At 41.0% G+C, this 26428-nt stretch overlaps 1 protein-coding gene across 1 annotated transcript; it reads right to left on the bottom strand.

The window, feature by feature from the left end:
- Positions 1-1301: 1301 nt before the first annotated feature.
- Positions 1302-26059, bottom strand: LOC130928942 (gastrula zinc finger protein XlCGF57.1-like). Its single transcript, XM_057855777.1, has 3 exons — positions 25916-26059; positions 23057-23458; positions 1302-5766 (listed from the first exon to the last, which is right to left on the bottom strand). Exons 1-3 carry the CDS (start codon positions 25920-25922, stop codon positions 4277-4279), a joined length of 1899 nt encoding a protein of 632 aa, XP_057711760.1. The 5' UTR covers positions 25923-26059; the 3' UTR covers positions 1302-4276.
- Positions 26060-26428: the final 369 nt, after the last annotated feature.

Below are 26428 nucleotides of genomic sequence, written 5' to 3'. Positions count from 1 at the left end.
CGTCGTGCCAATAAACAGATTTTTTTTTTTAACAGAGATGGTCAGTATTGTTTGAGGGGGGAGCTTCACTGACAGCATCAGAGGGTACGGACTGCATTAAAAGGTTTTTGTGTTTCTGTCTGTGGAGCGAGGCTGTGGATTAAGTTACAGTAGATGAGAGGGGCTCAAGCAACGTCCAAGCATGACCCAGTTTAGGAAGTGGTACAATCACATTGTTTTCACAGGGTATAGGGAAGGAGTTTAATTGTTGGGGGTTACCACAGATCTGTTATTGTCTGGTCCTTTTTTATTTTATTTTTGTTTCTCTTGCATCTTATGTATATGGTTATTAACTTTATTTCTTTGTTGATATGAGGACTTGTTAAATAGGGCGGACTGATATGATTATGGAATACAAAAGGGGGTGTAGGTTTTAATAACCAAATGCTTCATCCTACTCCTTTTTGGACACAATGAATAAACTATGATATGATTAGTATTGTCTTAAACATTGTTGCTGTTATCCAAGTATTATCATTGGTTTTTATCAGTTTTTATTTCTCATGTTCAAAATAAAGCACTCATTCATTCCAAAAAATTAAATGTGTTCGTTGGCTGTCACTGAGTAGTATTTGTGATAGCTACACAGAAATAGCAAAATAAATCACCTCGAAGAACGGTCAGATACGTAAGACAACCAGAGGATAATATATAAGGACAGGGCATATGGTGGTAAAGGATAGCTTGTTGAAACAGGGGAATGTCATAGTCAGTGGCGTGAGGCTACCTCTGGATCAGGTCGGCTCTTTTTCCTGTCTTTTTTTGGCCCTCGACACTCAAGCCATTTCCTTAATTGAACATTAGTATGTTCTTCCACATCTTCACCAATGAATTTGGCACCAGGGACACCTTTTTTGGACAGAATTGGTAGGTTTAGCTCTGTAAGCATCTTGTTCATTCACTATTTATATGCATCTAGCATGAGGGACAAATGCATGTTTGACCCCCTTAGCATTTGCTAACGCCATGAATATTATTGAGCAAAGGCGACGTGTTACGTGCGGTACGCTAGTTTAATGAACATCCAATGTTCTTGAGTACTTAAAATGGAGATTTTGCATTTAGGAAATGTGGGGGGGGGGGGAATTAGGAGATGGAGGTTGGGTTTACAGCTTTTTCTGTTAACTATTATTTTTGAAACTCATTGAAAAAAAATACAATTTTAAATGAAAATGTGTTTGTGTTATAGGAATAACTGAGCCAAAAGCAGTTTTGTTTGCATTTCAGTGGTTTTCCGAGGTTTGACCCCCCCGCAGAAAAAAAAAAAAAAAAAAAAAAAAAAAAAAAAAAAGATTCTGGCTCCATGGCGACTGTCATGTCAGGGAGTTCCGGCAAGAAATTTCTAGCTACTTTCACCCCTGCTGCTACTATGCTACAGTTTGTGTTGTGATGAGGAACAGGTACAGTATACTGTGTATGTGCTATGAAATGACAATACTCGTCTTCTACCTGACCTATGTCCTGGAGAGGACTGTGGAGATTCCAGTGTGGTCATAGGCCGAAATCGTAGCGAGCCAGCATGGGGCGCCAACTCTGCAGAAGAGAACTGACTGGATGTGTGAGACATGGAATGCGGGCCTGTGTCTCCAGCCAGAGAAGTACTGCCACTGGCAGTTCTACCAAGGCTTCTGAGGAATCAAAAGACTAAAAAATGTATATAGTTTTCATTTTACGGCCTGTTTTGCACAGTGAGAGGACAAGTTTTGAACTAATTTTATATTGCAGATTATATATAAATATATAATGTATTATATACTAAGTATAATATATATATAGTCACTATTTTGCGCTGTTGGTCTCCTGTATATAACCTGTTTTGACCATAATATGTACCCTAATTTTCGCACTATAAGGCACACCTGACTATAAGCCGCAGCCCACCAAATTTGGCACGAAAACAGCATTTGTTCATAGATAAGCGGCACTGGACTATAAGCCGCAGCTGTCCTCACTGTATCATGGGATATTTACACCAAAAGATATTAACCGGTACAACCTTATTTGACAGCTGCACCATACGACCGACTGTCATAAGACCAAATGAACCATCATTAAACTTTGAACTAATTACTGCAAAGCTTTATTGCTTCAAGAAGTTTCATTTGGCCATCACTGCTCCCTTGGGGGAGACAGTCAACCTCTGCTGCCACCTGCTGTTGACTGTTGTCATCCAACATGCCTCTTAGCATGCATTGCAGCGCTACAGATGTAAATAACAATCAAAAATCATGTTCTGTGCTAAATATTTCTTCAGTTACTGTTCCACTTGTTTCATCAATTGCTAGTTATGGTATTTGCTAACACTTTATTTGACAGTGGTTCCATAAGACTGTCATTACACAATCATAATTATGACATGTCTCTGTCCTGAGCATTCATGAATGCTTATAACAGATGTCATTAAGTATAATCCGGCAAATGATCTCACTTTTGAATGGAATGAATGCAAAAGATCCAAGATGGACAAAAATTGAGTTAGTGACATAATTTGCCAAATGACACTTAATGACATATGCATTCAGTAATGTCCATGATAGTGTCGTGTCATGATTTTGATGATCTTATGACAGTCTTATGACACCGCTGTCAAATAAAGAGTTACCTAAAAAAAAATAATCATCAAATAAGCCGCACTGGACTATAAACCACAGGTATCAAAATGAAGAAAAAAAAGTAGTGGCTTATAGTCCGAAAATTACGGTAGAAAGGACAAAAACGCCTTAGACTATACGTGCCGTTTGGGGGGAGGGGGGGGGGGATTGTTGTTGTCATTTTCAGTCCTAAATGTTTATTATAATTGGTTGAAGAAAACATCAGCTTGGATGGTGTCCTAAAAAAGGGACTCAATCTGGCAATTGTGATTTTTTTTTCTATCTCTTTGAAATATAAAGGCAGCATCAGTGGTATGCAGCTTTTGAAAAAAAAAATAGGCTTAGGTGTAAAGGGTTTAACTAAAACGACGTAAATGCGCGTGTTACTGCTATGTTGCATACATTGACTGTTTTTCTCGTTCTTTAGCACAGCGTGGGTTGCCATATAACCGCTCAATTATAACCCCCATTTTAGTGGTGTAATTGACCTCCTGTCAGGCAACTTGTGCAGCCTTGTATATCACACAAAAGAAGCGGCCAGATCTGCCGCGTCGGTACTGGTGATACTTCGGGTATTGCACAAAAGGCAGTCCCATCACATTTTCTGAATCTTAGAAATCAACTTGGTAACAAAGTATCGGTTTAAGTTACAACCCTAGTTTTGAGTTATAATATTATAATTATCCTTGTTGTGAACAAAGGGAAGAGGAAGCTAGGACTGAATAAAAACAAGTTGTTTATAATGAATAAAATGAATAAGCACAGTGAAGTACAAGCACTTTAAAATCCGAAGCAGAGTCGATTTTCATCGACGGGGGCTGAAATGATTAAAAGCACAAACAATTTTAATAATCATTGTCCGAGTTGTGCGACAAAGTATTAGGCCAATACAGAAAAGAGGGGTAATGTAGCTGAATAAGCAGCCACGTACTTTCCGTAGCGCTTTGCCGCCTACACTAAAGTCAACGATAATGAAAGCATCTTGTGGGGCTGTGTTTTAGAATCAGGTTCCTTATCTTTTAGCTCATCTACATCAAATTTTAATCAATCGAAGGATTTGTATGAATACTTTGTCGGAGGTCCCAGCTAAGGTAAATGTACATAAAGTACTTAGCCCCTTATTCGGCTACATTACCCCTACATAATAATACTTGTTTTTCTTCTAGTAAGAGTATAACTTTAATCTCGTCATTTTTTACCCTCTCTTTATTTGGCCCCAATACTCTGTCGTAATATGTTACTGTCAATCAAGAGTAGTAACTTTTAAAACTATATATAAACACCCCTCCCCAAAAAAAAACTAATATTTGTGAGCCAATCATAATTTTCCATATTTCTGTAATTATATTATTGATGAATGATTTAGAATTTTTGTAATTTGGGGTCTACAGTTTCAAATATTAGCCGTGAAAAGTGTAGTTTGAAAGAGGGAGAGTATTGTAAAACAATGCCACTCAACTTGAGAGTTAATCAGGTGAGCGAATACTTTTGGCATTAGTGTGGATCCACATCATACAAGGATTGTACAAAGCACATGTAAGGCACCAATACTGACAATCCTCAACAGGATTCGAGGAAACTCTACAGACCACAATTGACCTGCGTGCACAATCTGATGACGGCAGCATGGATGACAGGCAAAACAGTCATTTGTCACTGCTTCTCCCACCAATACACACGTGTCTCGTAATCTGATCATTGCGAGCAAATTTTTTATCACAAACTGAGCAGGAAAAAGGTTTTTCGCCAGTGTGGGTTCTTGTGTGTATTTTTAAGTGTTGAATTCGAGAGAATCCTCGACCACAAACTGAGCAGGAAAAAGGTTTTTCGCCAGTGTGGATTCTTGTGTGTCGTTTTAAGGTTAGCTTCCAAGCAAATGTTTGACCACAAACTGAGCAGGAAAAAGGTTTTTCGCAAGTGGGGGTTCTTGTGTGTACTTTTAAGGCACTCTCATCACTGACTTTTTTACCACAAACTGAGCAGGAAAAATGTTTTTTACCAGTGTGGTTTCTTGTGTGTACTTTTAAGTGTTGAATTTGAGTGAATCCTCGATCACAAACTGAGCAGGAGAAAGGTTTTTCGCCAGTGTGGGTTCTTGTGTGTACTATTAACGCACTCTTATGACTGAATCCTTGACCACAAACTGGGCAGGAAAAAGGTTTTTCGCCAGTGTGGATTCTTGTGTGTCTTTGTAAGTTTGCCTTTTCACTGAAACTGTGACCACAAACTGAGCAGGAAAAAGGTTTTTCACCAGTGTGGGTTCTTGTGTGTGTGTTTAAGGCACTCTTCAGAATGAATTTTTTTCTACAAACTGAGCAGGAAAAAGGTTTTTCACCAGTGTGGGTTCTTCTGTGTGTGTTTAAGGTGCTCTTCTGAGTGAATCTTTTTCCACAAACTGAGCAGGAAAAAGGTTTTTCACCAGTGTGGATTCTTGTGTGTTTTTTTAAGGCACTCTTACAACTGAATTTTTGACCACAATCTGAGCAGGAAAAAGGTTTTTCACCAGTGTGGGTTCTTCTGTGTGTGTTTAAAGTGCCCTTCTGAGTGTATCTTTTTCCACAAACTGAGCAGGAAAAAGGTTTTTCACCAGTGTGGGTTCTTGTGTGTTTTTTTAAGGTTTCTAAACGAGCGAATCCTTGACCACAATCTGAGCAGGAAAAAGGTTTTTCACCAGTGTGGGTTCTTCTGTGTGTGTTTAAGGTGCTCTTCTGGGTGAATCTTTTTCCACAAACTGAGCAGGAAAAAGTTTTTTCGCCAGTGTGGCTCCTCATATGCATATGACAATTACAGTTATTAACAAAGGTTTTCCCACACTGAGAGCATTTGCAGAGTTTGTCGTCACGGTGAGATTTCTTCTGACCATCATCTTTGTAAGGTGAGTGTGACGTGGCGCCATTTCTATCTGTTGGTGCAAGGAAAATGTGTGCTTGCGATACTTCCGTTGAGCTGCTGCTTGGAGGCTCCGTCCCTCTGCTGGCCTCACTTGAACCATCCTCGCTATTCAAGGGCTCAGCAGTCGACATGGTGATATCGTCCTCTTCTTTCACGTATGGCAGTTCTACCTCCTCCTTTTTGATTGGAAGTTGTACTTCTCTCTTAAGCTGTTGAGCATCAGGACCAAGATATTTGCTGAAACCTGCAAGACACAAGAAGACAAATGATATATTTTATGGACTGTCTATCCAGCTACTAGGCTGTGGGGGTAGACAGGCTGAGGGAGTGAGTGTATATACGCGCGCGTACTAGATGCATTCTGGGCTATCATTCCCATGACAATGATTGGCTGTTAGTCATCATGCATTGACACGCCCTTATCCTTCAGGCGCAAGCAGTGGCAATTTAATCTATTTTATTATTATAATTTTTTGATTAAAAAAAAAAAATCAAACAAAAATGTAAGCAGTTACAATTTTAATCATGACTTGAGCATTTTTCACACCAAATACTTTTTTACTTGTACTTCAGTACATTTTTTGGGGGATGATTATTTTTACTTGAGTAATATTATTTTAAAGTAACGCTAGTCTTACTTGAGTCAAATTTTTGTCGACGCTACCCTCTTCTGCTGTAAAGGAAGTGACTCAAGAATGTCCCCAAATGAAGTATTGAGAAGAAAAGAACACCCCATCTACTGTGAAGCACGGTAGGGGGGCCCAGTCATGCACTGGGGTTGTTTTGCTTCTTCAGCTACAGGGAATCTTCAGCGTGTGGAAGGTATTTTGAATTCAGTTCAATACCAGGAGATCTTGGCTGCAAATGCCATGTACTCATTGACAAAAATGAGGCTTTGGTAAGGTTGGACCTTCCGACAGGACAATGATCCTAAGCATACCTCAAAATCTAACACATCTTGGTTGCAAAAGAAGTGCTGAAAGATTCTGGAGTAACCATCGCAATTACCAGACTTAAATCCCATTGAAATTTCTGGTGGTACTTGAAGAAAGCAGTTGCAGCACGCAAGCCCAAAAATGTCAATGAACTGGAGGCGTTTGCCCATGAGGAATGGGCAAAGATACATGTGGATCACTGCAAGAAACTTGTGTCAACCTGTGGTTCACGTCTAAAGGATGTTATTGTTGCAAAGGATGTTGTACTAAGTAGAGATGGCCCGATCCGATATCTGGATCGGATCGGATGCCGATATGGGCAAAAAAATGCGGATCGGTATCGGATCGGCCGACTTTTTTTGAAAATCCGGTCCGGGTTTTCCGGCGCACCGATATACATAATCCATTCCAGTTTTTGCTTCGGTTTCCCTAAAATCCGGTCTGCATTTTAAGGCACACCTTCAACACACTACATTACCGTCTCCCAATTTACCAAGAGACTCAATCTGTAAAAATGTCAGCTGTGTGGGATCATTTCACCTTAAAAGAAGACAAAGACGAAGACGCAGAGTGCAACATATGCCACAATAAAGTCAAGCGTGGTGGTAAAGCTATAATAAGTTTTAATACAACCAACCTAATCAAGCATTTAGCGACATACACATGCATTGAAAACTAGGTGCGTTAGTAAACAGCCGCCATCTTAAAGCAGGAGACTTCCCTTGAAGGCTGTTGTAGTGAACCTTCCAAGCTAACTTAATTAACTTTTTATCTAAAATACTCCTTGTTCTGCCCTTCATTTCGCGATGTGCATTTTTCGTTCCTGCTTTTATTTTGACAGCCGTCCGACAGGAAAGAAGTGGCGCGGCGGCCATGTTTGTAGTCGTTTCGTCAGTCCGCCGTTTGACGAGAGCTGGGCAGCATTGTTTAATGTGCGCACGCTATCCTAAACTTGTCGTGTTGTTTGCGCCTTCGAAGGCATCGTCTGTAAGTACAACATTTTTTATATATAGTATTTAGCGATTTATGTGCCATATTTGGAGCGTTTTGACCACTTTGTAAACTTTGGCACCTGCTGCATTCTTCATTTGCATATTAGAATATTGAGAAGCATTGTATGGGAATTGGCTTCGTATATATTTGACATATATAGCATATGGATAGTCAAACCTGTCAATCATTTTCGTTCTGTACATTCTATTTCTTTTAGTTTCACCTGGGTTCATTTTTGGATGTGACAGTGGAGCTAAATAAAAGCACCTGGAGCTTGGATGCTACTTCCTGACTCCCGCGTTCATTTTTGAATGGAGTTTGGCTTGCTGCGAACTTGTGTCCGCTTACACACACAAGGGGAGCAGTATACTCCTAAATTGGCAAACTCTTGACTTGAATCTATCTTCAAAACAGTTTTAAAACTTTCACATATCAATCGTAGACAGAAGGGAAATTATGGAATAACGGGAACAATTTTAACAACTTAAACAGTTGATTCGCAAAATTAAATTAATTGACTGTAGTTCAAAGCTGCTGATACAGAATGTGGACTGGAGTATTTTATTTACTGTTTTAAAATGTAAACTTGATACTGAAATAGTCGTTTATTTAAACCCGAGAGGCTTTTTTTTTTTTTGTAACTAATGCATGAAACATTAAAAGCATCTAATAGCTTGGGGGGTTTGTGCGATTTTCCACTGACAGTTTACAATATTATTTGCACATTTTACTGACTGACTATGTGAAATGGATATATTTGATTTGTGCTGTTTTTCACCTTAATCAACTGTTACTATGTGCTCAAAGTGCTTGAATGCTTCTGTAACTTGCTTTTGCAAACGGTTGACAGGAAACATCAGCCGACAGCGTGCAAGTGAACTTCGAATGAACTTGCTTTTGCAAACGGTTGCAGCGTGCAAGTGAACTTCGAATGAACTTGCTTTTGCAAACGGTTGCGCTATAACAGGAAACATCAGGTGAATAGGGGAACTTCGAACATACCGTGACAAGATAAACAACTTTTAGCGTGGTGTCGGGATGGCTGAGTTGGCCACTCACCCCTCCCTTCACACACGCTCATAGAGGATAAAAGGAGACACGGGAGACACGCTCAGTAGAGTCTGCTGCGGGTTACGTACGGACGCCCAGCTGGTATTGAAGCTCACTCTACCGGGGATGTTGGCTCTCCTTCCCTTTGGCACACGGTAAAGAGATTACATTTATCTACGAGCTTAATACACTTGAGTAAATGCTTGCTTTGACATTGTTGTTGGTCTAATAAAGTGCTGATTGTTAGCAACAACTCTGTGTTTTGTGTAGTTATTTCTGAGTGCCCATCTTTCACGATCCTTTTGAAATTGTTGAGTCTTGACCAGGGTCAGGTCTCAAATAAATGTCACAAGACATTTTTGGCGTCACGGACAGGATTGGGAAAGAATACACTCAGAAATGGCTTGTTGTTTGAGTAAAAGTAAAGTTAAGGACGAGGCGGAAGTGGCCTCTGTGGAAACTTGTGTCCCTGGATGGGAAAGCGGAGATTACAGAGAAATTGGAAAATTGTTGCGGCGTAACGGGGGACACCCTGTGCCGTGGGGAAGTACAGTGCATGTAGATACCCCGACGTTAATTAAGGACATGTTAAACAAAGTTGAAGTAAGAAAGAAGTCTCCTTTAGGGGGGAGTTCATGAAATGATGTGGATTTGTGTTGACAGTTAGTTCGTCATTGAGCTCAAATTGTATGTTTTTTATGTTTGGTCTGGTGTGAGCCACTGGTAGAATGTATGGTGATTTTGATTTGTACTTGAAATTGTGCTGTCTTGTATGATAAGTCATTGGGAATGGTTGTTGTTGTGTGACTGAACGTGAGGCTGCGTTGCGTCATGATTCTTTTTTTTTGCGAGGCTCATGTGTAATAGTTGACCGTTTATTACGTGTGGATAATCGTAGTTATTGTCGCGTGACTGATTATGATTTTTTTTTTGCGTGGGATCGTGTGTGAATAGCTGACCATTTATTGCGTAAATGACTGACCGTTTATTGCGCAAATTGGAAAAAACAGAGGTGTTTTTCAACATGAGGAGTGCGGCCCTTCGGTGGCCCCTATTTGCAACATGGGGTCCTCGACGGCATTCGCTGGGTTTTTGCCCAAATTGGTTATAGGGAAAGTTGTAATTGCAGCTGGGAATATTCCAGCCTTTCCCTTATATTATTTAGGATAAAATTGAGAAACAAATTGGGAAAACAGGTAAAACAAAAATGATCTTGAAATGGAATTTCATTAGAGATAAGAATAGATTATTGAGCTCAAGTGAAACTTATAGAATGTTAAGGATAATTAATTTAATTATCAACGAGCTCATGGATTAAACTGTGTTTAGACATTTGATTAACTGATTAATCGAATATGACTGAGGGTGGGGACAACTGCATGCCAGCATCTGCCTGATCAACAGATGACGGTATTCCAGTTCCCGCCCAGAAGCTCAAAACAACAAGGATTATTGATAGTGTTGACAAATTATGTTAATGGGAACAGTGATAAAGTGATAATTCACCTTGATGCAGCTGTAACAGTTGAGGTGTGGTATTGGCAACTTAACAGTTAATAATGTACACTTACTGTCATGAGTTGTTTTATTGATAACTTGAACACTGTCATGAGTTGCTTTATTGATAACTTGAATTTGACTGTCATGAGTTGCTTTATTGATAATTTGAATTTGAAATTTTTTCTTAAGGAATTTTGAAGATACGAAATATTGTCTAGGCTTACGGCTTTTGGATCGCATACTGATGGAATTTGGCTGTCTTTGTTCGGCTGTGACCTCAGTGGTTAATAGACAATTCTAGATTTTGTCGTCACGTGGAATAGTGGCCAATTTTGTAATGAGTGACCATGGCAAAATTTATAATGTATGTAATTACAGTAAATTACAAAAGACGGAATTGAACAATCTGGAGAGAGAAGTGAATATTGGCGCTTCGCCAAGTGGAAATAATTATAACGATTTTGACTTTGCGATGTTAGAAAGAAGGTGCTTTTTGTGCCGTCAAAGGGTACATTTGGCCAGGGAATGTGAGTGGAAGACATACAGGACAACTTATAAGATTGCAGAAACCGCCGAGTTACCTGTTCGAGCTACTCCGGGTTCGACTGGTCTTGATTTACGACTCAAATGTCCCAGGGGACACTACGGGTACATTTTACCTAGATCTGGATTGTCACTTAAAGGAATAACTATACTTGCTGGGGGTTATTGATGCTGATTATCAAGGCGAATTGGGGGTTGTAATATACAATTTGACTTAAGAAACGTTTATTGTGAAATCTGACGGGAAAAATTGATACAAAAATGTGTCTGGTCCGAAGCGTTTGAAATCTTTTCTGCTTCTTCCAGCCTGACAATTGATAATGTGATATGGAGGCGGTTTATTGGGACATCTCCTGGGAGATCGCTACGGCTCTGCATGGTGGAGGACGCTCGGGGAGTCCGGTGTCCAAGGAAGGTCGTCCCTGCTCCTCTGGACCCCCCCCCCTGCACCCCAGGAGTCATCAATGCAGGAAGGGTTCGCAGGGCTCCCATGGTGGCTGCAGGATGCCTCATCACGGTCATGTCTGAAACACCTGTCGGTCTGTGGCATCTCGACAACAAAACGTGTCACTCACGCAATGGCACTGAGTGGATGACCGAGGTCACGTCTGACCTATGGATCTCGAACAGCACGGAAGTTCGAGGGATCGGATGGGTTCTATGGCCCATATTTGCTGCTCCTGTTCCTTTGGATCCCCCTTCTGGTTATATCTTGCTTTGGAGAAAACGCAAACGGAGATTCACTGGATCGTTTTGTTTCCCCCTTTCCCCACTTGTGCAGCACGGGAAAAGCGTGCTTGGTATGACACCCTTTTGGGTGGAACCGAAACCGTGTTAGGCATCTCTAACACGATTGATGGAGAAGTCACCAGAACTATGTTGTCCAACACCGGAAGTGACATTGCGCACGGTCTCTCGACCGTAGGACTTTGGATGCCCACATCCATCGCGCCTCATGAAGAAGCACAATTGTCATGGGATAAAGGGATGTGGGATGAGACACGCAAAGTATTAACCAATATTTCTAATGCATTGAATATGGCTGTGTGTAATTTACAGGTACTAAAGGTAATTCATGCAGCCAAGCTAGTATCGCGTGTAAGGGGTTTTGAGCATAACAGGATGCCGTAGGGGGTATGGTTGCCTCAGGCAATAGTGGGACAAAAAGAGAAATGGGAAATAAATTTATGGGATCAAGCTGCTGACGTGTTTAGCAATTTGTCTAAACAATTAAACTGGACTGTATGTAGTATTCAAACCCTGTACGCAGCAGCACAAAAGGAAAGATTTGTTAGAACTGTAACTACGGGAAATTATCAAGAGTGGCAAAAATTACATATACAAGAGTATGTTAGACGTGTTAGGGAAGAGGTTGCCCGGGAAATATTTCATCGCCTATAAAACATGTGTGAAGGGTGACGGTATTTCCTGAAGAAGAGGGGAACACCTTTGATTATCAGGATAATAGGGGCAGCTTCTTTTACCGTAGGATAGAACGATATGCAAATCGTGTTGATATGTTGACTGCAGCTGTTTACGAAATAGTGACGGATCATCATTCCTTTGTACATGCTGATGTTCATGTTGCAATGGATTCAGATGAACTGGAGGCATTATGCACGAGGTTTGATCAATTAATGGAATGTTGATATTGGTTAAAAACACCAAGAGTGGAATGAAATGGATATATTTGATTTGTGCTGTTTTTCACCTTAATCAACTGTTACTATGTGCTCAAAGTGCTTGAATGCTTCTGTAACTTGCTTTTGCAAACGGTTGACAGGAAACATCAGCCGACAGCGTGCAAGTGAACTTCGAATGAACTTGCTTTTGCAAACGGTTGCAGCGTGCAAGTGAACTTCGAATGAACTTGCTTTTGCAAACGGTTGCGCTATAACAGGAAACATCAGGTGAATAGGGGAACTTCGAACATACCGTGACAAGATAAACAACTTTTAGCGTGGTGTCGGGATGGCTGAGTTGGCCACTCACCCCTCCCTTCACACACGCTCATAGAGGATAAAAGGAGACACGGGAGACACGCTCAGTAGAGTCTGCTGCGGGTTACGTACGGACGCCCAGCTGGTATTGAAGCTCACTCTACCGGGGATGTTGGCTCTCCTTCCCTTTGGCACACGGTAAAGAGATTACATTTATCTACGAGCTTAATACACTTGAGTAAATGCTTGCTTTGACATTGTTGTTGGTCTAATAAAGTGCTGATTGTTAGCAACAACTCTGTGTTTTGTGTAGTTATTTCTGAGTGCCCATCTTTCACGATCCTTTTGAAATTGTTGATTCTTGACCAGGGTCAGGTCTCATATAAATGTCACAAGACACTATGCCATTTCTGTTTGTCATTTATAATATTTTGTGTTTGTCACTGAATAAACAGGTCAGTTTCTTGTTACCAACCATTGTGTGTTATTCAAACTCACCTAATTCAGCTGGCTAGTTGTTATCATGAGTACTAAAACCCTTTTCAACATGAGTCTGACAACTAAGTAAGGAGGCAAAATAACTAACACATGCTCAGATAGGTCGGTATAGGTATCGGCCAGTATCGGTATCGGATCGGAAGTGCAAAACAATATCTGTATCGGATCGGAAGTGCAAAAACCTGGATCGGGACATCCCTAGTACTAAGTGCTTAAGTTATACATACCTAAGGGGTTGAATAATTTTGTCAATGAAGTAATCACATAAAGGCCATAAATTGGAATATTTCCAAAGATATTTTGGTTATTTCAGCTCTATTTGAGTCTTTGTCATGTCATTATTTGATATAATTATAAACAAGATGAAAAATGAATGTCAAACTTGCAAAAACACCATCTACTTTGGGGGTTAAATAATTAGTTACACAATTGTACATGTAGTAGTATACTGTAATATTAATACGACATATTTTAAATATATATATTTTTAAAGAATTGTTTATAATCATGTTGGAAAGGTGACGTCACAGTGTGTTGCCAATATGCACCAGTATGGGAAATCAGTTGACCATTTGCAATGCATTGGTGCCACCTGCCGGTCAGAATAATTCGCTGCATCTTTTTTTGTCACAGTTTGGCTCATTCACAAACACCAGGGGTCCCCAAACTTTTTCCTGTGAGGGCCACATAACTTTTCCCTTCTCTGATGAAGGGCCGGGGTCAGTTTGTAACAGAAAAGGTGTGATGATTGCAGGAGTGCCTAAATGTAAAATATTATTGTTTTTCAGAAAGCCACAATCAAATAACCCTTTCTGGATTCTTCACGGAACAAAAGTAAATACAATAATAGAATAGAATAGAATAGAATAGAATAGAATAGAATAACACTATTAATTAAATAGATAATAACCAAATAACGCTCTCTGGGTTCTTCACAGAAAAAAGCCAGGAAATAACACTATTGGGAAGATAAAAAAACAACAACATTTTTTTGTGTTCGGGGGGCCGGACCAAATGTGAAGCCCGGCCGTATCCGGCCCGCGGGCCGTAGTTTGGGGACCCCTGACTTACACAGTCTGGTGTCTAGCGGTAGCATTGACACTCGTTAATGCTTTCTGTTACGTTTCTGCCACGGAAATATATGTCTAAGGATTTTATGTTTGTAATAACATGAATAGAGGGTATATGCAGAAAAGTTGTATGTATGAAACCGTCTTAAGTTGTTATTGTGTTATAGAAGCCAGCCTATGCTAATGCTAGTAACTCAAGCAATTTGTGCTATCCATATAATAGTTGTGTATATAAGTGTGTTGTGTAGTTTGTTGAATACTGACGATTGAATATGTGTAAGTTTGTTATAGTTTCACAATATTATCACGAGATTCTGGCCAATATTATATAAAATTACTTAAATGCTGAGAATTTAAGTCTTCCAAAATGTTTTTGTGAATTAATAAGCATCAACAAAAATTCAATTGCTGGATTAGTTTAAAAAGACAAATTGTTAAAAAAAAGTCTGCTGACTAATCAGACAACAGTATTTTAAATAAATACAGTATATTAAAGTAAATACGGTATATTAAAGTGATAAGGCAAGGGCATAGGTTTGCATATGGACGGTAGGGACAAAACACTACCAACTTTTCAGGATGCTCAAATTGACCCCACCAACTTTTAACCAACCTTATTTGCATTATACAGTATAATGTGTCCAGATATATATGTCATTTAGATTGTCTTCCCATATATTGTAACGATCAAATTGACCCCACCATTATCAGGTGAATTATTTTCAGACTTAGTTTACCCCTTTTACACTTGCGTAATGAGCCAGTCCATGTTTTATTCCTCAAACGCACGTTTGATTGGCTGATGACTTGAACACACACACATGCACTGTCAGAGTATGTCACATGTCGACATGCCGCCTCCTCCGCCCACTCTTTGCTACTGAAAGTACGACCTGCATCACAGTTTAGCATTACCATTTTATTAAACTGTGTGAACTTGCTACCCTGAGTAGGAAGCTGCTTAGGAGAAGTGTCCTCCTGTATGTGTTTTCTACTATGTTAACGTTAATTAAACTGTAATATCGTGAATTCTGCTTAGCTGTAAGAAATTTAGTGAACCCAGGTTTACCCCCTTATCCCCAGTTTTCATTTTTATTTTGCTTAAGTGGTCTTAAAACAGCCCAAGGGAGCTTTCATTTTTTGTTAAGTTTGGCTGTGCCAGTAGACAAAAGCAGTAGTGTTTTTCCCAAAGGAAGGCTCCATTTTTATTCATTTTTTTATTCCCTGACAACGCATACAAGTTTTTTTGTTATATTTAATTTATTTAGACAATTTTGAGTGGTATTAAGACGATTGTTTTTTTGTTTTTGTTTTTTTTTTTTTGCATTCCTGGATACTTAAGAAGCATGAAAATGGGTCAAGGGTTAAAAAGGTGAGAAAGGTGTGGAGGAAATATGTTCCAGCGTTCTGCCAAAATGTCCGACATCGGCGAAACGTCCTACACGAATTTGACACCCAAAGTACTACCGTGCGCTCTCAACTTGTTTTGTTTGGATGCATACAGGCAGAATGTACTAAAAAATGCCTTAAAGGGTATTATAATACTAAGGGGCTGTGAGATATCAATAAAACCGTTATGTGGCAAGATGACAAATATTAATCAAGTTAACAAAAAAATAAATCACATTCATGAGCAATTATCGAAAATAGATAGAAAATTACAAACATTTCCGAAGGTATTCCGTAAACAACCGAATGGGGCTTTGACGTCACAGCAAGGAAACAAAAGGTCGAGGCAGGTGCCATCGTTGTTTATTGACAAGAGAGTTGCGTTCATGTTTTATCCAAAAAAAAATCGCTAAAATGGTTCAAACCAGTCATGCTAAGTGGTGTACAAATAGCCATTTGCCGCAATGTAGTACCCATGAGTTCCCGAACGCGAGAAAAAGAGCTGGACTACGCAGACAATGAGTAAAGTTCGTCCGTGCTCAGAGGGCTAATTTTGCAGACCCAGCCTCCAGCACGGTTTTGTGTGGTGCACATTTTACACCTGAAAGCTATTCGAACTATGGACAAATGAAATCAGGTTTTGCCACGAAATTGCTGCTGAAAGCAGATGCGGTGCCCACCATACACGTGCAACCACCTAAATGTCCGGAAATATCAAGAAAGAGGACGATGACTAGGTCTGACGAGACAACCACACCACCCCAGGCTAAGCAAAGGAGGGAAATGGCCAGAGTGAGTACTCTTTTATGATAAAGAACATATCACGCATTGGATATAGGACTGGACACATGTATAAATTATTGCTCGTAAAATATATACAACAGATCCATTCATCCATCCATTATCTTGCGCTTAGTCCGGGGCTGAGTCGCGGGGGCAGCAGCTTTAACAGGGAAGCTCAGACTTCCCTCTCCCCAGCCACTTCAGCCAGCTCCTCCGGTGGGATTCCAAGGCGTTCCCAGGCCAGCTGAGCGACATAGTCTCTCCAGCGTGTCATGGGTCGTCCCCGGGGCCTCCCGCCAGTGGGACATGCCCGGAACACCTCTCCAGGGAGGCGTCCAGGAGGCATCCGAACCAGATGCCCGAGCCACGTCAACTGGCTCCTCTCGACGCGGAGGAGTAGCGGCTCGACACCAAGCTCCTCCCGGTAACTTCAACCGCAGAGATCGGAGAGCCCACCTTGGAGTCCCCAGACCCTGCTTCCTCAAAGGAAGGCGTGTCAGTGGAATTGAGGAGGTCTTCGAAGTATTCTCCCCACCGACTCACGACGTCCCGAGGTCAGCAGTACCCCATCTTCACTATATAAAGTGTTAATGGTGCACTGCTTTCCTCTCCGCAGACGCTGGATGGTGGACCAGAATTTCCTCGAAAATGTCCGGAAGTCGTTTTCCATAGCCTCGCCAAACTCCTCCCATGTCCGAGTTTTTGCCTCGGCGACCGCCGTAGCTGCAGTCCGCTTGGCCAGCCGGTACCTGTCAGCTTCCTCCGGAGTCCCACATGCCAAAAAGGCACGGTAGGCCTCCTTCTTCAGCTTGACGGCATCCCTTCGGGGATTGCCGCCACGACAGGCACCAACCACCTTACGGCCACAGCTCCGATCGGCCGCCTCAACAATGGAGGTGCGGAACATGGTCCATTCGGACTCAATGTCCCCCACCCCCCCCGCTCTGCCGGAGGTGGGTGTTGAAGCTCTTTCTGACAGGGGATTCTGCCAGACGTTCCCAGCAGACCATCACAATACGTTTGGGCCTGCCAGGTCTGACCAGCATCTTACCCCACCATTGGAGCCAACACACCACCAGGTGGTGATCAGTAGACAGCTCCGCCTCTCTCTTCACCCGAGTGTCCAAAACATGCGGCCGCAAGTCCGATGACACGATTACAAAGTCGATCATCGAACTGCGGCCTAGGGTGTCCTGGTGCCAAGTGCACATGTGGACACCCTCATGTTTGAACATGGTGTTTGTTATGGACAGTCCGTGACGAGCACAGAAATCCAATAAGCGAACACCGCTCGGGTTCTGATCGGGGGGGGGGGGGGGGGGGGGGTGTTCCTCCCAATCACTCCCCTCCAGGTCTCACTGTCATTACCCATAAATATATACAGTGCCTTGCAAAAGTATTCGGCCCCCTTGAACCTTGTAACCTTTCGCCACATTCCAGGGCTCAAACATAAAGATATAAAATTTTAATTTTTTTGTCAAGAATCAACAACAAGTGGGACACAATCGTGAAGTGGAACAAAATTTATTGGATAATTTCAACTTTTTTAACAAATAAAAAACTGAAAAGTGGGGCGTGCAATATTATTCGGCCCCCTTGCGTTAATACTTTGTAGCGCCACCTTTTGCTCCAATTACAGCTGCAAGTCGCTTGGGGTATGTTTCTATCAGTTTTGCACATCGAGAGACTGACATTCTTGCCCATTCTTCCTTGCAAAACAGCTCGAGCTCAGTGAGGTTGGATGGAGAGTGTTTGTGAACAGCAGTCTTCAGCTCTTTCCACAGATTCTCGATTGGATTCAGGTCTGGACTTTGACTTGGCCATTCTAACACCTGGATACGTTTATTTTTGAACCATTCCATTGTAGATTTGGCTTTATGTTTTGGATCATTGTCCTGTTGGAAGATAAATCTCCGTCCCAGTCTCAGGTCTTGTGCAGATACCAACAGGTTTTCTTCCAGAATGTTCCTGTATTTGGCTGCATCCATCTTCCCGTCAATTTTAACCATCTTCCCCGTCCCTGCTGAAGAAAAGCAGGCCCAAACCATGATGCTGCCACCACCATGTTTGACAGTGAAGATGGTGTGTTCAGGGTGATGAGCTGTGTTGCTTTTACGCCAAACATATCGTTTTGCATTATGGCCAAAAAGTTCAATTTTGCTTTCATCTGACCAGAGCACCTTCTTCCACATGTTTGGTGTGTCTCCCAGGTGGCTTGTGGCAAACTTTAAATGAGACTTTTTATGGATATCTTTGAGAAATGGCTTTCTTCTTGCCACTCTTCCATAAAGGCCAGATTTGTGCAGTGTACGACTGATTGTTGTCCTATGGACAGACTCTCCCACCTCAGCTGTAGATCTCTGCAGTTCATCCAGAGTGATCATGGGCCTGTTGGCTGCATCTCTGATCAGTTTTCTCCTTGTTTGAGAAGAAAGTTTGGAAGGACGGCTGGGTCTTGGTAGATTTGCAGTGGTCTGATGCTCCTTCCATTTCAATATGATGGCTTGCACAGTGCTCCTTGAGATGTTTAAAGCTTGGGAAATCTTTTTGTATCCAAATCCGGCTTTAAACTTCTCCACAACAGTATCTCGGACCTGCCTGGTGTGTTCCTTGGTTTTCATAATGCTCTCTGCACTTTAAACAGAACCCTGAGACTATCATAGAGCAGGTGCATTTAAACGGAGACTTGATTACACACAGGTGGATTCTATTCATCATCATCGGTCATTTAGGACAACACTGGATCATTCAGAGATCCTCACTGAACTTCTGGAGTGAGTTTGCTGCACTGAAAGTAAAGGGGCCGAATAATATTGCACGCCCCATTTTTCAGTTTTTTATTTGTTAAAAAAGTTTAAATTATCCAATAAATGTTGTTCCACTTCACGATTGTGTCCCACTTGTTGTTGATTCTTGACAAAAAAAATTAAATTTCATATCTTTATGTTTGAAGCCTGAAATGTGGCGAAAGGTTGCAAGATTCAAGGGGGCCGAATACTTTTGCAAGGCACTGTAAATGTGCTGTCCACGTCGTCGATGATAGTTTATACCGGAACAATGGTATGACAGAAAATTTTTAGTAATTTTGAAACCGTGTTGTTTTCATACCACGCTATACCTTCAAAGCGGTAATTAACACATGTTTATATACTGCAATGCTTTGTAAACCATGGAGGCGAACAATACAGACGAAACATTTCTGCTCGTTTTTCATATGGGAGCATTTGTAAACTTGAATACTTGCTTGAATACTTCCTGAGTACAAAACGCACAATGGTGTACCGCACGCATGCTATTTTTAGACCGTGACGTCGCATCGTAAAGCGGAAGTAAAGCCGAAGCAGGACATTATAGACCCGCCTTCGTATAGAAACAATGTAATTTGTGCTACTTTTCTCCGGTAATCTTTCAAAAACGAACATGTTGATCACACATTGCTTTTTTTGGAACTTGTAGAAACGACTCTAGACATTACGATATATGAAGGATGTGTTCTTCATATGTTTCCAGAAACCAAAACTCAGGAGGAAAAAATGTGAAGACCGAATCAACTTGCGCGGACTTTAACACCAGCTCGGTGAATCCACTCACATTTCATATGCAGTAAACATTTTGTTGGGTTGGCATGGTCTTTCAAAGGACAAAGAGGTAAGCCATTTTTATATTTTTAACTTATTTTTTTAGCGTAACGTTGTGCCGTACTGCTTCTGGCTGACAATGAATGACCTGAAAAGAATTACAATGGTATCTGACTGCCACTGTTAGCGTTTGTTATTAAAAAAAAAAATAATAATAAATAAATAGTAAGAGGGAAGTGTAAATAAATTATAGAATTAAGATTTGTTATCTCTGAAAAAATTAAAAGTGTTCGTTGGCTGTCAACGAGTAGCATTTGCGATCGGTACACAAAACAGCAATGTCCCCCAAAAGAACGGTCAGAGACGTAAGACAACCAGGGGATATAATATATAAGAAAGACAGGGCTTATGGTGGTAAAAGGACAGATTGTTGGAACAGGAGAATGTCATGTCAGTGGCGTAAGAAAAAGGTGTCGATAAAAAAAGCTAAGGGTAAGCTTAGGTCGGCTCGTTTTTTTCCGTCTTTTTCAGCCGTCGACACTCAAGCCATCTCTTTAACTGAACATTTGTATGTTCTTCCTTCTTTACCAGCGAATTTGGCATCAGGGATATCATTTCTAGACAGAATTGGTAGGTTTAGCTCTGTAAACATCTCCTTGGTACACTATTCCCATTCTTTTCCTATTAGGGACAAACAAGAGCTTGTCCCGCCTTGGCTAACAGCAGAGCCACAGAAGCTAACATCATAAATATTAATGAGCGGAAGTGACGTGTAACGTGCGGTACCCCATTGCTGGAATATGGGCTACACAATGACAAAGACTACAACACAATAATGTTGGGCGGCAGTTTGGAATAACGTCAGTCTGGTGGGACGTGGACCGCAGACAGTTTAAGCCCCCGAGTATCAGTTCAAGTGCATGATGATGACAGTGGCTTCTCTGTGCATTACCTCAAGAAGCCTCAATACCTACGCAGAGATTAAGACGCGGGCATCATCCGAGAAGGGGCACCTGATTATTACAGATGGGTAGTCCTTACTCCTGCTAACTATGAAATTACAACGTGTGGGGAACTTCCTCTTCAAGGTGGAGTTGTTGATTTTATTTGTTTCCCCGATTTAAAAAAAACCTTCTCCTGCTCCAAAGTTGCCTAATCATCTCCCCTCTGCTGATTTTAATAAATTTTCTCTTGCAAAACGTGACTTGAAGTGTTTATTATTAATATGTACCAGTACGGGTGTCCGAAACTTGTTTTTAAAATGAGAAACTCGATTTTTAGCTCACATGATTTCACCTACTTTTAGGGTGTCAAAAATGCCCTCCTGCTCAGAAAAAAAAAGAAAAGATATTTCAACGTTTCGAACCAGACATGCATCTTGACATTTTTTAAATATGGTCGAATTGGGGGTCTCAGAACGGAATTTCAAGCCACCTGAGTTTTTTCTGTCATGTGCTCGTCTTTCACACAATCATGGTGCACACGCTTGTTTTGCAGATGATCACTACTATATATTATTCCGTTTCATAAGTTTACACATAGGTGTAATGCACCTTTAAAGAGCATATGACACCAGAAAAAAAGTCTTAAATGGCATTATTATGTGAATTAGAATCATATTTTGAGACGATTCGACTATATACAACAATTTAGCAGAGCGCAGATGACGAGAAATTAGTCTTTTAATCTGCCGGTTAGCCACGCCTACAATTATAGGGCTTTAGCGTCCCCAACAGGTGGATGACGTCAGCGGTAGACTAGGCTCATCGGTTTTACTATTCAGCCCATTGAGGGGGAATTGTTCAGAACGAGGAAAACGCGACGAAGAGAGCTGCAAAATGTCATTGTTTCAGTCTCTCTACTCCCAATATTTTTACAGGATATTCTTTTTATCCAAGTATTTTTCCCCAATAGCTATATAAATGGCTTGAGAAGGACCAGTCAGCCCGTCGAGGGGGAACTATTCACAATGAGGAAAACGCGACGAAGAGAGCGGCAAAATGTCATTGTTTCTGTCTCTTTACTTCAATATTTTTACAGGATATTCTTTTTACCCAAGTACTTTCCCCAATTGCTAAATAAATGGCATGGTCATGACAAATAACAATCTTGTGCTAAATGGAATATAAAATAATAAAAATCCATTTATTCAAGACGACATGGCAAAATTACTCCATAATGGTCAAAACAGTCGAATTCACCTTTACTGTCACACCTCCCGAACGATATTTTATGACACCTAAATCGGACATATGTAATTTCCGTTCCCCGGCTTCGGAGAATGTAAACAGACCAGAAGGAGTGACAGCTAGCCGACATGCTAATCCGAACCGTGGGATGTTTCAAAGTCTTCGAAGTGGAAAATCACACATAACTAGCCTGGATTATTTGACATGACGACCCGGTTGTCGAGTTTCTTTGCGGATCGGCAAACCGCCCGGCGGAGAGCAATATACAGTTCGTTCCCTGGAGGAGGGTGGCTGGAATTGTTGTGCAGCTAACGTGCTAACAGCTAACTGCTATTGAGCATGAGGGTAGCTTTTTACATGCCTATCAATGATCAAACGTAAGTAGTCCTTTATTTAAAGGGGTTTTATAGTGTTTACTTTGTAATCACTGTATTCGTATTTGACATAATACAAAACAAGATGTTTACTCACTTCCTTGTAAGTCCAATGGTCCCACAGTAAATATCCACGGTGAATGGGAACCTTTTGAAACTCCAAAAAGGCGCATACGCCTCTCCCGCATACAGAAAGATTTTTCTGCAGCCGTTTGGCTGGCGTGATGCAAAAAATAAAAGTATTAATCCGCAAAATCAGCTGAATCCTTCGTCCTCATACACAACAGTACACTGTATAGTGAAGAGAACGTCTTCTACCGTACACGTCACAGCGCCCTCCTCCTCAATGCAAGACCGAAGCCGGAAGTCACTCATTTTCATGGCGCGGGATTCAAAAAACTAAATAAATATAGCGATCACTTCCACACACATCCAAGCGGTCCATATGATTCAGGGGCTTAAAATACCGCGTGTATTATGTAATAAACATGCTTTTTCGTGTCACAGGCACTTTAACTCGCGTTGATGCGCCGATATCAAAATTAGTCAGTCATAATTCGTAAACAACAAGGATTGGACACACTGTCGCATAAAGACTAAACGGATTGAACAAATGCCACCAAATGACAGTTCCCGTTTCTTCTTCACACAGAGCCCCACATTCCCCTCAAGGTGAGTAACGTAATACTCACAGAACAGTGAGTGTGGTGTGAAGTCGACAATATCCGATGGTCCAGCGAGGGGGTTGTCTGCTTGGGATCCTTCTTTTGAACTGCTGTTGCTGCCATTCGGAGGCTCCGTCCCTCTGCTGGCTTCACTCGGACCTCCATCTTCACCCTTTAAGGGCTCACTAATCCACTTGGGGATGTCCTCCACCTCAACTTTAACATATGGAGGGTCTTCCTCCTCCTTTTTGAGGGGATGAGGTTGCTGCTGCTCCTCAATGTGGGGGTTCTGCAGTCTAATGAAGTACTCCTCCTGCTCCTCTTTAATGTGGACAAATTCTACCTCCACCTTCTTGATGTATGGCGACTCTTCAGCTACCTCCATGCGAGCAGACTCCAGGCGTTCAGGACGATGCGCTTGACTGACATCTGCAAGACCAAGACCATAATCACACATGGGCCAAATTTTACTTCTTCATTAGCCATAATCTCTCCCCCCAAAAATGTACTGCTTCAGAAGTAGACCTCTGTAATGATTTTGTATTTATTCATATCTTGTTGTCATCCACTACGACACAATGTAATAGAGCCGGCCCGACTAGTCGACGTTGTTCACGTAGTTGATACAGTAAATGTGTCCATTGATGGTTAAAGGCGAGTAAAAAAAATAATAAAATACATGCGTGGAAAGTTGAGAATGTCACATGCTCAGGATGCAAGTGAGGAAAGTGGCACAAAGTCAAAAAAGCAGACCACAGTGGCCAAAGCATGGACTTAATTCAACGGATAAGGGTGTCACTGTCTTATGCAGTCTCTTGTAAATCCATATTAGGAATGGGCGATATGGCCTTAAGTAAAAGAGAACTACGAGAATAAAGTTGTACTATTGCTACGAGGAAAAAAAGTCATTATTACGTAGGGGTAATGCCGTTGTAAACTGCTACACTCTTTACCTTAGCTGGGAGCCATGACGAAGCATTACATTATACATCTTTCTATTGATCATCATTTGATGTAGATGAGTCAAAATATTAAGGATTTCCTCATTTGTACATCTAATTCTAAATCACAAGATGCCTTCAATATTGTTGATTTTAACAGAGGCAGCATGGCGCTACGTAAAGTACGTAGCTGCTTATTCAGTTACATAATAATACGACTTTTATTCTCATAGAAATAGTGCGACAAAAAACAATGAACTGTAACTACTAGAATAAACATCGAATTAATAGTACGAGAATAAAAGCCATATAATTACGTCGGGCTAATGTAGCTGAAGAAACAATAATAACCATTATGAGGATTTATACTAATGCTTCGTCGTAGCTCCAAGTAAAGGTACATGTACGTCCTGGAAAGTGTGTAGCTCCTCACAACAACTACCACTACTTAATAATGCGACTTTTTTCTCATAGCAATAGTACGACTTTACTGTCGTAGTCCTTATTCTATTTTATTCATTTGGCCCTCATACTCAGGTCATAGCGTCCTGTCAACGTGCATCATTAAGTGTTTTTTCCCACGTACTTCACTCCAGTAATTTGTGACAATTATTTATCTACTCTGCTGATGCTCACCCTAATGCTTAAGACAATATAGACATACCACGAAAAGAAAATGTAAGAATTGTTTTGAATCCTGTTGGAAAATTGAAGTCACAGTGTTCTGAATGTTTTTATTAGCTGATGATTTATATAGTCACTTCATCTTGGGGCATTTATGGGTCACTTAGTGATGATTTTGGGGCATGTTTGGGTCACTTCTGGTTCTATTTTGAATTTCAGGACAGGAGCTAAAAATTGCCCTCAAATGAATAGGCAGTGACTCAAACTCAACAGAAACTTGTAAATGCCTTAAAATGAACAAAAAGCAACCTGTAAGCGCCCCTACGATATATCAGTTCTTGGCAGGAGCATATTGATAACATTTTGGGATACAAAGTATCACAATATATCACCATTTGGATATTTTGTCACACCCCTACTTCACATGCAAGAAAGAATCATGATTCTAGCTTTAGCGTTCTGGTGAATTTTGACCATTTTTTTTCATCGTTGTACAATTTGTTTGTTCGGTTTTGCAGATATTTGCTCCAGTGTAATATGTTCCATGACTAAATTTAGCCATTAGTCCGTGTTAATATTTATTTTTCCATTTGAGCAACATTGTTTTGATTTTCTAGCGATCGTTAAAGTCGCCAGTAGCAGACGGGCCTGATTACATGAAATATTCAGATCACCGAGCAGAGCAAGATTTGGAGACAATGGAATCCCGAAGTTCGAAAGGGATAAGAGTTCCTTCATTACCCGCAGCCAGACCTGTTGTACACTTTCACACTGCCAAATAGCATGCAAATATGTATCTGGAGTATTCTCCTGACAGTTTGGACCAAGAACGTAGGTTTGTTTGCAAAGGGACGGTAGGGATATAACACTTCCAACTTTTCAGCAAAAAGTGTACATGCAGGTTATGTGCTTAAACCTATGCCCTTGGTTTGGACATTTATTGGATTGGCATTTTGTACGCATTAAATTGAGTTTTATGCTATTTATGCCGTATTTTAAATTAGATAAATTGCAGATTGGTGTTCGTAGTCATTGTAAATGTGCTGTTAAAGATTTGTGTCCCAGCAACTATTATAGGATGTGACTGAAAGGTCGTTACGCCATTTTTCGATTGGTAAATATGTAGAATTGTTACATGAGAATAATTTAAGTGCTTTACATCACATTCAATTTAGTAAGAGACGAACAAAAATAGTAAAGAGAGAAAACAACAAACGTGGTGCTGCGTGACAGCACTAATCAGACATTTTGTGTCTTTAAACATTCATATTGTAACATATAGTATTTGCGAGACAATTCAGTCATAAGTCAACTTACTCACCTGACATTTTGGGACTTGACGTTTGCTTGCTCGACGACGTGTTTATCCCAGGCGCGTTCTTTCTCTTTGTTAGCTGCTAAACTAGGCTAGGCTAACCTTAGCAGGCCTCGAAGTTTCAACGTGCACCCAACCGACTCGAAGCAGAAGCGAGAGATTGAACGGATTCTTGTCCAAAAATATCTGACACCTTTCAGTCGATTACATGATGTCTCGGGGCTAAGTAAGTGGACTGTCTTCAAAGCACGAACTTTCCAAAGCAATTGGACGGCAACTCAAGCTACTCACATTCTCTACGTCTTCTTCTTCTTTTTGTTTATTGGCAGTTTACCCCTCGGTGCCGTGGGGCATTACCGCCACCTACTGGACCGACGGTTTAGCACGAGATCTGGCAGTTACAGACTGAAAGTAATCCCTCCTGACAACCAGTGAAACACACCCAGAGTGTAGATAAAACCCGAGCCAAAAAATTGGATAAATGACATAGTAACAACCGAATTAAATACTAATGAATTA

Source organism: Corythoichthys intestinalis, chromosome 13 (genome assembly GCF_030265065.1).
Source record: "Corythoichthys intestinalis isolate RoL2023-P3 chromosome 13, ASM3026506v1, whole genome shotgun sequence".
NCBI lineage: Eukaryota > Metazoa > Chordata > Actinopteri > Syngnathiformes > Syngnathidae > Corythoichthys > Corythoichthys intestinalis.
Note: the sequence above shows the minus strand (reverse complement) of the source record. Positions and strands in the feature narration are given on the sequence as shown.

What these genes read in the sequence shown, in the direction of transcription:
- LOC130928942 (XM_057855777.1), bottom strand. An exon ending in CACACCACACTCACTGTTCT is followed by an intron (nt 5,767 to 23,056) that starts GTGAGTATTACG and finishes TGTGTCTTGCAG; the next exon opens with GTTTCAGCAAATATCTTGGT.